General features: G+C 50.3%; 1 protein-coding gene across 6 annotated transcripts in view; it reads left to right on the top strand.

Annotated features, from left to right (window-relative positions):
- The first annotated feature begins 5,113 nt into the window (after positions 1–5,113).
- The window catches only part of ACTN4 (actinin alpha 4), a 72,736-nt gene continuing 61,267 nt past the window's right edge, over positions 5,114–16,582 (top strand). For 3 of the 6 annotated variants that reach the window (XM_082676515.1, XM_082676512.1, XM_082676514.1), the window contains exon 1: positions 5,115–5,356. In XM_082676515.1, the coding sequence (XP_082532641.1) occupies positions 5,195–5,356 (162 nt within the window). In that variant the 5' untranslated portion in view covers positions 5,115–5,194. Of the gene's footprint in view, positions 5,357–16,582 lie in introns of all 6 variants that reach the window. The other 3 variants (XM_082676511.1, XM_082676510.1, XM_082676513.1) reach the window with 2 other exon arrangements.

Raw genomic sequence — 16,582 nt, 5'->3', positions numbered from 1 at the left:
GCCCTGTTACCTTCTTGTTGGCTTCCTGACTCTGCCCCTCTCCCGCCGGGGGAGCAGGCCTCGCATGGCCCTGTGCTGGGGCCACCTCTGTTCTGGCTGCCCACACCCACGTCCACCAGCAGCCAAGCTTCCTTTGATCTCCTCCTCTGCCCGGACCCAGCAACTGACCTCCATCACCACCTTCCTGACCTGTCAGGTCACAAGTGGAGGGCACGCAGCCATGAGTCAGCAAAGAGGGTGTGAATGGGCTGTGGGTGAGTCAGCAAGGAGGAGGGTGTGAATGGGCTGTGGGTGAGTCAGCAAGGAGGAGGGTGTGAATGGGATGTAGGAGCCCAGCCCTGCACCTGGGGCCAGCTTGGGCTCTTCTGTCCTCTTGAAAACCTAGGCGAACAGGTGTGGCCACTGGGTTCCTGGTGAGGGAGAGGCACCGGTTGCCCTTGGCCCTCACAGATGCAGCCACTAGTGGCCCTGAGGCAGTGGCTGGAGGGGTGAGTTTGCGGGGGGAGGGGGGGTATTCTGGCTGCTTGCTCAAGCGGTTTTGTGTCCTTGCTTTCTGTTCCTCAGTTTCCTCATCTGTGAAAGGGGGAGAATAATGCACCCTTGTCAGAATCATGAGGATTCTGTGAGCTCTGGCTGGTAAATTCCTCAGATCAGGACCTAGCCTGATTTTGACGCTTAGAAAACTGGAGTCGTTAATTTCAGAGTCAGAAGAGTTTGTCCCCAGTGTTGCAAACTAGTCCCCAGCACTCTTCTGTTTGGTGAGACTTTATAAGAAAATTGGGATTTGAGGCCAGGCCATTCCACCCCTACCCCATGCCAAGTCCCAGCCTACAGTGGCCAGGAGGCCTAGCACACGTCACGTGATCCTTAGTTGGGTTGGTCATTCGCATTTTATAAGGTATTCCAGACGTTCTGGCGGAGTGACTTTGGGCGGGTGTCTTCACTGGTGAGCCTGTTGCCTGCAGGAAGAGGGAGTGGGGACAACAGTGACTGGGGAAAATGGAGGAAATCAAATGCCACAATAGATGCACATCCCTTTACATAGACTGCTGGTGCCCCTGAGGGAGCGCCTCATTCTCAAATGACCATATGTGTGGACTCTGCACACGGAAAGGGCAGGTGAGCCTGTGCTGCCAGCCTTCCCAGCCCTCCCCACTTGCCAACACTCACACCCATCGTTCTCTGAGGGCCCTGACTTGGGGAGCCAGGGCCGACGGGACACCCTTTGCTCTGGGATCAGACCTGAGCAGGATCCAGGAACTAGGGCATACCCAAACCCTGGGGACAAAGGGTGCTTTTGCAGCTCAGGAATTGGGAGCTGGCTCTAAGGGGGGTAGAAGGAGGGGAGACTGGTATGCTGTTACCCACCCATTTGGTTGTGTGAGTCAGCAAAAGGCACCCTTTCTGGGTGGGCACACTCCCACTCACCCACGTAACATTGCCCTTGTGTAGGGTACAATGGGCCATGGCCACCCTGCAGGGGAGGAGGAAATGACCTTTATCTGTTTTGGAAGCCACAACTTGTCCGGCTTTGCCAACCTGCTTTTACTCCAGGAGGATCATCCTTTGAGCAGCTAAGAGGCCTGGCTCTGCAGAACGACTGAGTTCAAACACCAGCCTAGTGACCTTCGGGGGTGTTAGTCAACCCCTCTGTGCCTCAGTCTTACAGCTGGGGAGAGTACCCACTCCAGTCATTGCTGTGAGTTAATGCACTCAACTTGTCACCTGTCATGGTGGCTCGGGCTTAGGGCTGCTGTTTCAGGTGCTTCCACAGTCACCTCTAGACATCCCAGGACCTGTTCATGTTCCTGCCCTGAGAGGATGCAGCCCTCTCTCCTTTGTTTCATCTAAGTAGCATTAATAATGGGATACAGCATTTATTTGTTTTAATTCAACACTTATTTATTTAATTTATTTTTTTGACCGTGAGGCTTGTGGGATCTTAGTTCCCTGACTAGGGATTGAACCTGGACCACAGCCATGAAAGTGCCGCATCCTAACCATTAGACTGCCGGGGATTTCCCAGTAATGGGATACAGCATTTAATAAGTTCTGACTGAAGTCTCGAGAGCTCCAAGAAATGGTGATGTGGAAATGGTGAACCTAATGCCAGGGCCCACTGGCCATACCCTTTCACTCAGGGATCTCTCCCTGCCCCCTCTTCTTGCCTGCTGCACCTTAACCCTCCATAAACGGTAGCTATTATTACTGCACTGTCCATGGATGGCTGCTGGGAAGTGGCCTCAAAGCTGGCAATTAAAGGGAGCCTTTAATTTAAACCTCATTGGCTGGGGACCTCGACATCCACTTCATCTCTGAGCCCTTGGTCTGGGAGGTTTCTCAGTGTCAACCGGGAGCACGCAGGGAGGGGCAGATGGCCCATTGTTTGAGTGGCCTTTCCCTGCCCAGTGAGCCCAGCGCAAGAGTCCTGGGCTCGTTCTGCAGGTTAGGCAGGAAGAGGGTGCTTTGCCCCAAGCCAGACCCAGCCCAGCCCAGCCCAGCTTTGGAAACAGCCAACACCCGTGTCTTTGGCCAGGTCATGGCATTACCTGGGAAAGTGGGCTGCCACCTAGGCATCATCCCCTTCCTTTGCTTGCCCTTGGATCTCTTCTAGTGCCTTTGAGAGAGGAGAGGAGAGATCCCGGTAGCTCCCATAACCTGGAGAAGCTGTGTCTTCTAATCCCCATCCCCAGCAGATGACTGCAACACAGTCCTTTTGTATTGCCAGTCAGGCTCTGCTTCAGTCAAACCCTTACCTTCTTACCTTCCCTAACACCCACCCATTCCCCTCAAGGTTGCTCTAGGTCCAAAACCTAGAGCCATCTTGAGTCTTGATTCTTTGCTCTTTCCCGCCCCTGCCTCCCACCCCCATCAAATTCATGACACTAAGTCTTGGAGGCTCCACTTTCCCACATCCTCCCACTGCCTCTCCTCAGCACTCTCCTCCTTCACCCTCTTGTCTGTCTGTCCAGCCTCGTCAGGACCATCGCGGCAGCCTCCCCGCTGGGCTCCCTGAACTCACTCCACCTTCTACAGTATGTTCCCCTTGTGTGGCCAGACAGACCCTAGGGACAGTTGAATCAGACCCCACCCCTGCTTGCAGTCCTCTCCTAACTTACCATTGCACTTAGCATAAAATTCATTATATGTCCGCACTGCACTTAGAATAAAATCAAAACTTCTTTTCAGGCAAAAAATAGTAAAAAAACCAAAAAACCAAAAAAACTCCTCAGATTCTTCAGTATGGTTTTAAGTCTGTTCATTCATCTGGGATTTATTAAGCTTCTGTCTTGTGCCAGACACTGCTTCAGGGGCTAGAGATACAGCAGTGACCAAAGCAAAAGATCCTCACCATTCACGGGCTGACATTGTTGGGAAGGAGACAAATAAACATGATAAATAAACCAGTCATGTAGTATATTAAATGGTGATCAGTATTCTGGAAAGAATAAAGCTGGGAAGGTGTGGGATGCTATTTATGAAAAGGTGGTCAGGGGAGGTCTCACGAGGTGATACTTCCGCTGATCTGCAGGAGAGGAGGCTATGAGCCCAGGGGATCCAGTATCTGGGGAAAGTGTTCCAAACAGTGGTAACAGGTATCACCGTATACAAAGGCCCTGAGGCTGGAGCATACCCGGGGTGTTGGAGGAACAGCTAGGAGGCCAGCAGTGTGGCGGGAGCTCAGAGAGGAGGGGCAGAGTGGGAGGTGAGCTGGGATAAGAATGGGGACCAGGATGACCAGGACCTGGAAGACCTTGTGGGTTTGGCTGAGGCCCCAGGAGTCTCGGTTATTTCAAAAGCTGGGCTGGGCTGCACCAGGGCAAGGAAGACTCCGGCAGCCTTTCCTCCTTTCCTTGACTTTGACACGAGGCACCAAAGGAAGGTTCTGAGCAGGGAGGAAGGGACTTGATCTGACTCAAGTGTTCACAGGCTCCTTCTGACTTCTCGTGAGAAGGAGAGTTGGGAGGTGAGTGGAGGAGCAGAGAGATGGTGAGGACGCTACTGCAGTGGTCCAAGCGAAGACAAGGCGAGGCTGGACAGGACCAGGATGTGTGGCCGTGGGGGAAAGGGGAAGTGGGTGGATTCCGTACATACTCTGAAGATGGAACTGACAGAATTTCCTGAAGAACTGGATGTGGGGTGTGAAGACAGAGGAGCCAAGGAGGACTGCAAGCTTTGTTGCCTGCACAGCTGGAAGGATGGAGGTGCCATTGACTGGGATGGGGATGACTGTGGGGTGACCAGGTCAGAGAGCAAGATGAGGAGCTCCGCTCTGGATATTTACACTTGACATGCCTCAATGTAGCAATGTCATTTATCTGTATTTATTTATTTATTGCTGCGCCACGCCCCCCCATATTAGCCACTTGAGAACCAATCACATTTATCATGCTCGGCACCATATCGCCAGTACCCAAGAACAGGCCCTGGCACACCAGTAGGTGCCCAATAAATGTTTGTTGAATGAATGAAGATAGACAAGTCCAAAAAATCCTCTACCTTTCCCATCAGCCAGTATCTATTCCAGTCTATCTAACTCCCATGTTCATTTCGTGAATCCCTCAGATGTTTGTTCAAATGTTCTCCTTCTCCGCAAAGGCTACCTTGAGTACTTCGTTTACGTTCCAGCTTTGCTTGATTTTTCTCCATAACACTTACCCCTGTAATATATATGTACTTAAAATTTTGTTGTCTCCCTTCCATGAGGCCAGGGAGTTTTGTCTATCTTGTTTACTGGCAACGCACACAGAGGGCGCTTAATAAATATTTGTTAAATTTCTGTTACTGAATGGGAATACACGCCACGCCTCAGCAGGTTCAAGCCTGATGTCGAGACCCGCCTTACGAATCATCCATGCTCGGGCCCCGCCCACACGCAGAGGCCGCGCGCGCTCACGCGGGAGAGGGGGCGCGGCTCGTCCATGAGCTGAAGGGCCGAGGGGAGGTGCACTCTGCGCAGGCTCCGAGCTCCCCGAGGCGGGGTTTCAGTGCTTTTTGGCATAGGAAGCGCGCGCGCGCGAGAGGGCGGCGGCGGCGGCGCGGTGCGCAGGCGCAGCGAGCAGTGCGCAGGCGTCAGCGGAGGGCGGGCTGAAGCTGCTGAAGCGGCGGCGGTAGCGGCGGCGGCGGCGACGGCGGCTCGGCCAGAGGGGCGGGAGCAGAGGCGGGAGTGGACGGGCTCGGGAGAGGCAGCGGAATGGTGGACTACCACGCGGCGAACCAGTCGTACCAATACGGCCCCAGCAGCGGGAGCAATGGCGCTGGCGGCGGGGGTAGCATGGGCGACTACATGGCCCAGGAGGACGACTGGGACCGGGACCTGCTGCTGGACCCGGCCTGGGAGAAGCAGCAGCGCAAGGTGCGCGGCCCGCGGGCCGAATGGGCTGGAGGGGGGGGCTTCCGAGGGAGGCTGGGGGCTGGGAGGTCCTGAGACGGAATTGGAGGGTCTGTGGTGAGAACTGGGCGTCCTGGGAATGAACTGGCGGGTCTGGGAAGGGGTTTAGAGTCCTGAAGAGGAGTTGCAGAACTTGAGCAGGGAATTGGGAGTCTGAAAAAATAATTGGCGGCTGAGTAGGGAATATGGAAATCTAAAACAAGGAATCGGGGAGCCCGATGAAGGAATTGGAGGGTCTGGGCGGGGAATTGGGGGAAACCGGCGAGATGATTGGAGACTCTAAAATGGAATGGGGTCTGAGGCGGGACTGGTGGGTCAGGATGGACTGGGGGGTGTTCAGAGAGAAACGGGGGAGTCTGGAATTTGTGGGTCAGGATAGAGTTAGGCGTCGGGGGAGTCTGAAGAGCTCGAGTACGGAGGGGGTTATTTGGATTGCGGAATCCTCTGAAGAGGGTTGGAATTGTGGGAGCCCCGGGTTGGGGGACTTCTAAAGGGGATGAAGATTCTGGAAGTCTGAAGATGGAGTAGGGGTACCAAGGAAGGGATTATGAAGTCTGAAGAGTAGTGGGAGGACTGGGGAGACTGGGGAGGTGGAAGGAGGAGAGGGGCTGAGGAAAGAAGTGGGTGTGAAAGGACCCGGAGCTTGGGGGGTGAGAACGGGGAGGGCTGCTAAGGAGGAGTTCCGGGACTCCGGGTCTGAAGGGAGAAGTTAGGGAGCTGTGAATAGGAGGTTTTGGAGGAGGTGAGATTTATTTGGGGTGCGCTGTTCTACGGGGAAGAGGAGAAGATTGGGAGATAGGAAGAAGAGGAGGAATGTGATGAGGCCGAGACCTCATTGATGAGGAGAGGCCGAAGGGGGGATCCAGAGAGTATCTGGAGTGTTTTGAGGAGGGGTTCTGAAGAACTGATGGAACGCAGACAAAGCTCAGCAAAGGGTTGGCGGCGCCGGAGGCTAAGGTAGCCTGGACCAGGTGAGGATGGCGGGAGGGAATGAGCGGAATGGCGGATGGCGGGAGGGAGGTTAGAGTAGTAATGAAAGTCTCATTAGAAAGGGAGTGTGTGATGGATAGACTGAGAAAGGAATTTGGGGGTGGGGGCTTCTGGACATGCAGTCCCGAGACTGGAGAGAGTGTGTGTATTGTGAAGGGAGAATACATTGTTTGGGGAGGAAGAGGTGAGAGTGTCCAGAAGAATTGTGTCTTTTGGGGGTGGTGGTGAAGAGCTCTTTCTAAAGCAGGGTCTGTTTTCAGGTGGCATGTTGAGAAGGTGGTGTGTGTGTGTGTAATCCAGGGTGGTTGAGAGGGGAGAGCTCCAAGCTTATAGAAGAGAGGGTTTGAGCATGTGCAGCAAGAGCTAAAGAAAGGAGGGTGTTGAGTGGGTGTGTGTGTTGGGAGGGGGCTGTTTAAAAGTGTTGTGTATGAAGAGGGTGGGAAGTACTTGCACTTAGAGGCATTTAATATGTTCCGGAGATCTGGATTTTCTTCCTAGCTTTGTTGTCAGCTCTGTGGCCTTGGGCAAGACCCTTGATCTCAGGGCAGTTCTGTCATCTGTGACATGAGGAGGGGTCGAAGGGGTCCCTTCTTGAGTCTACAAGGATGGATGTGTGTGGTGTTGGGACTTCGGGAGGCTAGCTTTGGGGGAGCTTCCTCAGGATCATGGGGGCCAACTCAGGCGAGGGGCTCGAGTGGCGAGTGCGGCTGGAAGCCTCTTGAGGGTGTGAGTTGGTGCTTTGGGAGCTCCGTGCAGGCAGCCCAGTGTGGAGGGGAAAGGGTGAAGGGAGCAGCTGTTCCAGGCACCCTGGGGTGGAGCCTGGCATGACCTTGGGTAAATTACCAACCTCTGCTTGAATTTCCTCATCAGTAGTTGGGGGGGGGCGGGTGGCGGCTTGATGGTGGTGTCCTTATCTGTTGCCCCACCTTCCTCCGGGTGGACAGGTTGAGATAATCTGACATAAAATTCTTTTTGAGGGGAGAGACCTAGCCTGCAGTCTCAACAGTAATTTATTGCCGGAGGCAGTGCCGGGCTGGAAAAGGTTAAGAGTTGCCAAGAGACTTGGAAAGTTGGGAGGGGAACAGGGGGCCACGGGGTTGTTTTTGAGCATGTCTGGGATCTGTCTTCTCCAGCTCCAGGTGCTCGGGGAGAATGAGCTTCGGAACATTTTTACTCAGGTGGTGGGAGTGGGGACCTTCCCTTTCCCTCCCTTCCTGACTTCTACGACTCCCAGAGTGACTCCCTTTGCTAGCTCACTTCCACTCCCCTCTGGGAGTTAGGGTGTGTGCTCCTTCGTGGTTATAGTCTGCCTTGTGCGCTGGGTGAGGCTGAGGCACCATTCAGGCCTGGGTGGGACCCCCTAGGGGACTCACCGGAACCCCTAGGCCTTGCTGCTGTTGGATCATCCTCCCTCCTCCCTTCCACAAGGACCAGGCGAGGTTCAGGGAAAGGGTGGCTCACAACCCCTCTAATACTAGCTGTTTTAGGTTCTCAATAAGGGGCAGATTCTAGTGTGTCCTGCTTTATACAACTGCTACAAATACTTACACACAGCTGTACTTTGGGGGGAAATGTCGCTTCACTGCTGTGCACCTGCCTGTTATGGGGTGGGGATCCTTTCTGAAATGGGAGAAGGAGTAATTGAAAGGAACCATATACACAAGTTTGTGCTGTTGTCTTCCTTCTAAGAGGAACCCCCCCACCCCCATTCCCCCCAGACAGGCTGGCTGGGTTTTTCTGCGCTGCAATGTCACTTTAGTGAATGACAGATTGCCCTTCTTGCCCCTTCAAGGCTGAGCCACTGGTCACAGGGAGAGTGGCAGTCCTGTGAGTGTCCTGTGTGTACTCTCATACCCTAAAAATCACTATCCAGGATAGCTGTAGGCCCTTAAAGCGTGTGGAATTGAATTCTTCTAGGAATTAAGCAAGGTTTGGCCCAAGTCAGAGGGTGCGTGTGATCCTGGTGGTTCTCACTTCTACCTGAAGCCCTTCTAAGGACCCTTGTAACCAAGGCATTACCTGATAAGTAGCTTATGCAACAGTTCTGATCTGGGAAGGCTCTGCGTGTTTTCTCCAGGGGTGTGGGGGAAGGACTGGTCTGGCCTTTGAGCAAATTCTTGAGCAATTATAGCTCTGGGCCAGAGTTCTCTCTCCCAGTTTCTGAAAGGGGCCTGGGTAGCCTTGCCCCGCCCCCGCCCCCCCATTCTGCTGGACAGGTGAGGTCACTTGATAGCTGATCTAGAACTTCTCATCACAGCAAGAGGAATTGCCTCCTTTGCTAAGGTTGCCTGTTCATTGAAACATCACTGCTTACAGGGCCTCAGTGTTTAGACCCTGACCTTTGACTCAGGCTCTATTAGATTTGAGTTAATTATTTGAAAGTTCTGATGGTGTCTTGTTTTTCTCCAAGTAGAGTTTGTTTTGTTTTTTCCTTAGGCTGATGATAGAGACCTCAAAGTAGCCGTCTGTTATTTTGTTCCATTACTCTAATTGCTTGCCTCTTAGGACTTGGCTGAGACTAGCAAGATCCTTAGCAGTTTTAAAAACTGAATAAGTTACATACTGAAAACAAAAACAAAACCCCAAAAAACCTAAACTCAGTTGTCATCTAGAATTAAAGACTGTAAATATGTGAGGGCGGCAGGTATCCTGTTTGCCTTCTTGGGAGAGAGGTAGGGGTAGCTATTAGCTGCTAGCCTCTGTCCTCCCCGCCCCCCAACCATGTGTTTTAAGAACAGGGCTTTTCTGATGACTGCGGAAGAGATGAGATGTGGGAGGACGGCCTGGGAGTACAGCGCCCCTTGTACTCACTCACACTCATTCAGCTGAGAGTTGAAATCTGGTTGGTGCCATGGAGTGGTGCCTGTTTCTTCATATAATTCTGTGCTCTCCAGGGCGTGGGCCCAGGATTGCCCTCTACCTTTTGAAACACCCTCCCTGAGACCAACAAGGAAGCTGCTTTGGCAGCCGGGAGCTGACTCACTCTCCAGTTGGAACTGGTGCTAAATGGTTTCATTTAATGGCAGCCGATTGCCTGGCCTAGAGTGGGATGCCTTGTGGGAAAAGTTTGGTGAAAGTGTTGGAGGAAAACAACCCCGGAAATGAGGGTGGGGTTTTAATATCCAGGTGCTGCTGGTGCTACTAAACTCCTGAGATGCAGTACGGGAGGTCAGTTAAAATGTAGGCTTGCACTCAAAATGTCCTCTTAATCAGATGTCAGGGGAGCGGGGACAAGCCTGGATTCCAATCTGAAGCCTCTGGGGTGGGGAGTTCTGCCACTTAAACATATATTCCAGTCACGGCTGACTTTGGCCAGACAGCACCCTTCTACAGCGTTAACTGAGTGAGTAGTACAAGTTATTTGGCAGTGCTGGTCTAGCAGATGACAGCGAAGAGAATGGAGCCAGAAAGGAATTGATTTGGGGAAGGCTCAAGGAATTTCTGAGACTGTTGAGATGAACGCTTTTGGCTTTTGCCATATTGATTTATAGTGTGCTGGGAATTGTACAAGCCTTTGACCAGATCTTAGGGTTGTTCTTTAAAAAAAAAAAAAATTCCTTTGCTCTTATTTTGGGGGGAGGGGAGAGGGAAAGGGCAAAAATAAGGAACAGCTGTTTGCTCTGGTATCACTTGCTCATTCAGGTTTTCTGAATGGCTGAATTATCAACATGTTTCTCTCTTGTCTGGCATTTGGTATATTCCAGATCAATGGTTTCCCCAGCTTTATCCTTATTTCCTTCACTTAGTGATGTCTGTGTTTTCATCAGTCATGGTCAGTTCCCTTCCGTTGCCTTTATTTACCTATTTATTTTACAGAATAGCAAATGCACTCACGTTACCTTGTTTAAGTCTCCCTTCCCCCCCTTTTCTTTTTTCATGGAAATAGGAGGCAAGTGATAGCAAGTTGGTAATTCAATGGCAGTGGTAATTGAAACACTGACCTACTAAAAGGTGGGTGGAAGCTTCTACTTGAGCAGCTACAAATCCTGTCATCCAGGGAGGTTTGAAAGAAGCCTTTATGTCCTGGGTAGTTTGAGAGCTCAAAATCAGTCTCCTTTAGGATGAGGTTAAACTTTGAAACATCAAAGCATCAAGCGCGGTTATAAGGAAACTTAGTTTTACAGTGTTGCCTGTCTAGACGCCAGAAGTTGTTATAAAGTGTCTGAAAGTGGCACAAGTAACACTTGCTTTTCTTCAGGAAGGTTTATGAGTTACATTTTAGTCAGTAACCCAGGTATCAGGGAGTGTAGGGTTCAGTGAGTTAAGAGAAACAGAATCATTTAAAATTCCAGCCTCTGTTTAAAGAGTGATCTTATTGGGAGGAAAAATTAACCGGCGGCTGGGAGGAGGATCCCGCCTCCTCCAGAAAGTGAAAACTGCATACATTTAACTGGCAAGAGTGACCTTTATCAGTGCTTGGGAAGTTTTGTCCAAGAAGCGGTCTCCCTGGGATTATAAAAATCCCAGAGACATTTGTCTTGGTGTTGTGCCTTTTTTGGTTGTGTTGTTCTTTCATGTCCCTCCCCCTCCCCTTTCCCTCGTAAACAACAGATGCATTAACTTGGAATGTCCATGGAAAGTCTTTAAAAGCTGGTTGGTGTAACTTGGTTGCCTTCTCTTTACTCTGAGCAGGAGTTACTCCGGAGGAGGCCAGTGAACTTTTTTCTTAGATGTAATTTACTGAAGTGGTATCTAAAAGTGAGTGAATAGAGCTTACTTGGGATATGCTATTTGCCACCTGTTTCTGTACTGGCTCCTGCCTCCCTGGAGTGAGATGAGCCCCATCTCCCCAAGAGCGAGGGACCATCCTGTGTTTCCAGAAGGGACAGTGGTTCTCCAGCCAAAGCAGCCTTCCTCACCCCCACCCCATGCTTGTCTCCGTACTTCCTGAACTTCAGTCATTTGTGATTTTTCCTTAGCCACTTTTGCTTTTATATACTTAATAACATTCTTTCAAGTCAATTTGCCCTTTTTTAAAAATAAATTATTTATTTATTTATTGGCTGCGTTGGATCTTTGTTGCTGTGCGTGGGCTTTCTCTAGTTGCAGTGAGCATGGGCTTCTCATTGCCGTGCGGAGCATGGGCTCTAGGCGCACGGGCTTCAGTAGTTGCAGCACGCAGTCTCAGTAGTTGCGGCACACGGGCTCAGTAGTTGTGGCTCGCGGGCTCTAGAGCGCAGCCTCAGTAGTTCTGGTGCACAGGCTTAGTTGCTCCACGGCATGTGGGATCTTCCCGGACCAGGGCTCAAACCCGTGTCCCCTGCATTGGCAGGCGGATTCTTAACCGCTGCGCTACCAGGGAAGTCCCTGCCTTTTTTAACTTAAGTTTTAAAGGGGAAGTTTATATGAGCATTGCAAATGGAAAACCTCGCTTCCCTGGCCATAAATAGAAGGAAACTGCAAAAGTAAACAGGCTGAAAACAAAACAGTGCTATTAAGTTCTAGCTAGGTACTATTCCTGCTGCAGGCTCTGGACTTGAGGCATGCTCCCTTTGTTGAAAGGAGATTGGCAAGTGTTGGTGAGGTGTTAGAGACCCACGTACCAAGCAGAGACTTTCTCTTTGATCAGAATGTTTTCAAGAGAATCAAGGGGAATAACCTTCTCGCTGTTGTTCAAGGTTTAATGGAGAGTGTGGATAACCCTTAAAATCTCCCATGTGTGCATGCCGCACTTGGAAAAAACTTTATCTCGCTTGACCCTGAAACATTCCGCAAGTGGCGGGCAGAGTGACTTACCCAGGAACACACAGCCCATCCTGCTTGCCCGGCATCCCACTGTACTACCCTTGAACAAGATTGGATGGCACTGGGTTTATCTCTGCATATTCAAATGTTAAGGTTTCTTGGGTTCTGGGGTTTTTTTTAAGTAACTAGGGCCATGTTCTAAATACAAGAATTGTGGGTTTATCCCTTGCTCCTCACATCGCTTTTTCTTTTTAAGGCTCCAGCTTTCTAACACATATACACTTAAAGTTTGGCTGCTCCCATGAATAAACCACCCTGCTACCCTGTCTGGGTTTGCATCCTAGATTCAGAAAGGAAGGCAGTACCCTCCTGCCAAGTTAAGGAGGGCTGATTTGAATGTTTTGCTTCCAAATATCAGAGCAGAACAGATTCCTTGTCTCCTATGGAACTATGGACATGGGGCAGAAGTGGTTGGAAGTGGCAGTTACAACTCCACAGAACACAGTGAAGTCATCTCGGGAAGTATCATTGATGGTGCTGAAATGATTGAACGGGATGCTAGAACACCATCAATACAACAGCATTTGTGTCTTCAGCTTTGGGCAGGAATAAAGAAGACATTGTGGTTTGTTTTATGCTTTTTAATGTTTTCCCCCCAAAGATGTGGGGCTGAGTGATGTCTTGTTACTGGCTTTCTAGTGGGTTTTTCTTTTCATCTTTTTCCCCCTCCCTGATGGCTGTTGAGAGTGGGTGGAAGCCACAGTCTAGGTGGATGGGAGGCAGTGCGGAAGGCAGGCAGTACGCCTTCCTCCTTGTTCTCCACGTGTGAAGGGAACACATTTGGTTTTTTAATCTCCAAAGAGCCCAGGATGAAGGGTTTCCATATCTTACCTCCTGACCAGTAAGGATTCCAGCTCCAAGAATGTCTTAATTAGCAGCCATCCAGGATGGGGGCACTGCAGGAAGCCAAATAAATGCATTTCTTCTTTTTCCTTTCCTTAATATACACTTCATTTCAGTGGCAGAGAAGGCTAGTTTGAGGTTAGGAGAAACATCACAGGAGGAAGCTTGAAAGGGATTGAACAACCAGCCACCACGCTGGGAGGTTGCTTGCAGGGGTGTCACGCCAGGAGGGTTTGTGGGTCTTCAGCTTCCGTTATTGAAAAGACAGGCTTCCCTTTACCAAGCCCCAAGGGGCAGTGCTGGAAGCCAGCTTCAGTCAGTGTCACCGGCCTCGGTATGCGCGTGTGCAAACATCAACACATCAGCGCTCTATGATCAGTCTAAATCAGGGTGTGGGTAAAAGGTATTTAGTTGATATCGCCGTGGAAACTGAGTTGCTAACTGTTTTGGGGATGCAGCTCCGTACTAGAGGCAGCACCAGTTGTGGAATGTTGGGCTACTGGGCAGAAATAGGCTGCTGCCAGCCAGTCTCACAGAAGATATCCACACGAGTGGTGGCCATGCTGGGGAGGGGGACGAGGGGCCTCTGTTCCGTGGCGCAGGAGTCAGGCCAGCCCGTTTTATTGTTTTATCGATGAGGGGTGTGTATTTAAGCAAGAGACAGAGAGAGAGGGAGAGAAGAGCAAGAGTACACCATGAAAGCCGCTGTTGGCTTTGTGGCTGGGATGTGTGCTTTTTCTCTAGGCATTTAGAGTTGGAATTTCAGCTATGTGACTTCTTAATAGCAGGGCAAAATGTGCCTGCATCTTTTGCCTGTTTTCGCAAACACTGACAAATTAAAAAGAACTCTGAAGTTTCCAACAAATCCCAAGCACAGTTCATTCCGTGATAACATTTTTTAAAAAAAATCCACATCCTTCCTACTCCAACTCTGACAATAAATAAGCCTTTTTCTCCCTATCATCCCCCCCTTCTCCCCCCCCCCCCCCCCCGCTTTAAGGAAATGAGTATCTTTACATTAAACTGTGTCTGATGAAAATATTAAATGCTTCTTTGGCTGCTGCTGGCATGGATTATGTTTGGAAGAGTCAGTTTTGTGTTTTGTTTTTTTAATTTTATAGGCTGGTATGATCTTCCAGTTCTGGCCTATGAAATAAGCTCCATTTCAAAATTCAAAATGTCTGGAAGCAGCTGGCTTGCCAGGCTAGTTCAAGGGCAGTCTGATGAATCACCCCTTCTTACAGGCTGTCTGGTAACCAATCCTGGAAGGTGTCCAGCCCGTAAACATCACCAGGATCGTCAGGCAGTTTTTTCTTTGCAGGACGGGGTGTGGGTGGGGGCATCGTTTGAGCTTCACTGCCAAGTCTGGTAGGATTTGACTTTCTGTAAGACAGAAAGGTCTGTATCAAGATGTCTTTTTCAGAGATGTCAGGCCTGTAGTCGCCCAGCACTGTGTCTGCTGGTGGAGTGAGAGGAAATACCTAGACCAGTTGGGGTGGGGGAACCTTCTTAACCGTTTGGGCACTCGAATTTTCCCTTTCCTTTTGTAACTTTCATTAACTCACTGACTCACTGACTCAGGGACAACCCACGGAGGAGAATTCAATCCATTGAAAGCAGTGAACCATTTTAGGGATGACTGTGGTTGATGCATCATGGCCCAAAGCTGTGGAAGGTCAGGGAGCGGCACTCGGCTCCTACCCGCTGCACAGAAACACCCCAGAGATTCAAAGGGAACAAGCTTTGACCATAAAAATACAAGACTCCCAGCTCGTTGAGTTCTCTTCGCAGCTACCTTAGACTTAAGAAAGTTCTGGGCCTCTTTAATAAACAGCCACAAGGCAGGCCTCGCCAAATACGGCCAGCTCCAGGGCCACAGGGTTAGCTTAGGAGACAACTTTCTGCCTAAAAATAAGTGTATGTTCCTATCGAACATTCCAAGCATAGTTTAAACATGAGACTTGTGAGTAGCAGTTCAGGCCTTGTGGGTTCAGTTATGTCAGAGTGTGGGCAGTTGAGGGTCTTTGGGGAGCCTAGCTCCCCACTTTGGGATTGGCCAGTGGCCACCAAGGAAATCAGATGACCAAATGCAAACCATCTTCCAACTCATTTACATTCTTTTTTTTTTTTTTTAATTTATTTTTGGCTGCACTGGGGCTTCACTGCTGCACGCCAGCTTCTCATTGCAGTGGCTTCTCTTGTTGCAGAGCACGGGCTCCAGGCACGCGGGTTCAGTAGTTGTGGCTCGCAAGCTCAGTAGTTGTGGCGCACGGGCTTAGTTGCTCCGTGGCATGTGGGATCCTCCTGGACCAGGGATCGAACCCGTGTCCCCTGCATTGGCAGGCAGATTCTTAACCACTGTGCCACCAGGGAAGTCCTCATTTACATTCTTGATCTACTCACAGGCTGGTGGGGGAGACAGAGAGCAAGCATGTAAATAAAACAGGGTAATTTCAGATGGGATTATGCACTATGAATTTAATAATAACAGTTAGCATATGACTCTGTGCTAGACACTATTCTAAGAGCTTTACGTGTATTGACTCATGTAATCCTGTGAGGTAGGTAGGTGTTGTTACCTTTACAGGACAGGTGCAGAAATGGATCCATTGAAGTTGAAGTCACTTGCCTAAGTGACAGTGCCAGGATTTGAACCTTTCAAGCCTGCGCTCTCATTTCTACAGTACACTAGAGTCTAGTGATTGGGAATGGCCTGGAGAGAGGTCGCTGCAGGGAGGAGGGCAGTGCAGGTACTTTAGATCAAGAGGAAGATCTCTGAAGACATGACATTTTAGCTGTTCCCTAGGGGATGAGAAAGAGGGAGCCAAGAGAGCACTGGGGGAAGGCCGTTCCAAGAAGCGGGAATGAAAGTGTGGAGGCCCTGAGGAGCAGAAGGGTCAGAACGGTCAGAGCAGGGCACGTAGAAAACATGGGCACAGCCAGATCTCTTAGAGCCTTGCTGTTGGAAGTGGTGATGAGGCCCAGGTCTGCAAATTCAGTTCTTCTTAGATTCCAGTAGGCCAGGAACCTCATGCTTCCAGAACTCTGGCCCTGCAACCCTTTCCCCTCAGGCCCACTGGACAGGCCAAACCAGAACTGACTTCTAAAGTGGGAACCCCAGGACCGTAGAACATTAAACCGAACAAAAGCTTCAATTATCTTTGTGATCACTGCTGCAGAAGACACCTGTGTTTGATTAAAGTGTTGGTAACTTCTGAATCTGGAGTTTTATGGCACTGTGTACTCATATGGCTTTGTAGTCTCTCTTTTAGCTTCTACCCCATGAACAAATTCCAGCTCCCTTCAGTCCCATCAGGAGGCTGCTTGATTTACAAAGCATCTTTGGTAAAATGTTGTGTCTCCCTCTTTGAAGTGGGAAGCCCGGAAGCCTGATTTTTTAAACTGGCTCTCCTAGGTCCCCCTTTCTCTGTAAATCTCTTCCGTTTACTCAGTATTTCCGCCTCGTTTCCTTTGGTCAGGTGGGGCTGTAGCTAGGGTGGTTCTAGTTCAGAAAGACAGATGTGCAGGCTGATTTCATTCTGAGGCATGCAGCTTTCTGTCCCTGCTGGAAGCCAGTCCAGGAACGTGGTAGATTTCATTTGGCCCATGGCT

This window comes from Grampus griseus (genome assembly GCF_964374135.1).
Source record: "Grampus griseus genome assembly, chromosome: 19".
NCBI lineage: Eukaryota > Metazoa > Chordata > Mammalia > Artiodactyla > Delphinidae > Grampus > Grampus griseus.
Note: the sequence above shows the minus strand (reverse complement) of the source record. Positions and strands in the feature narration are given on the sequence as shown.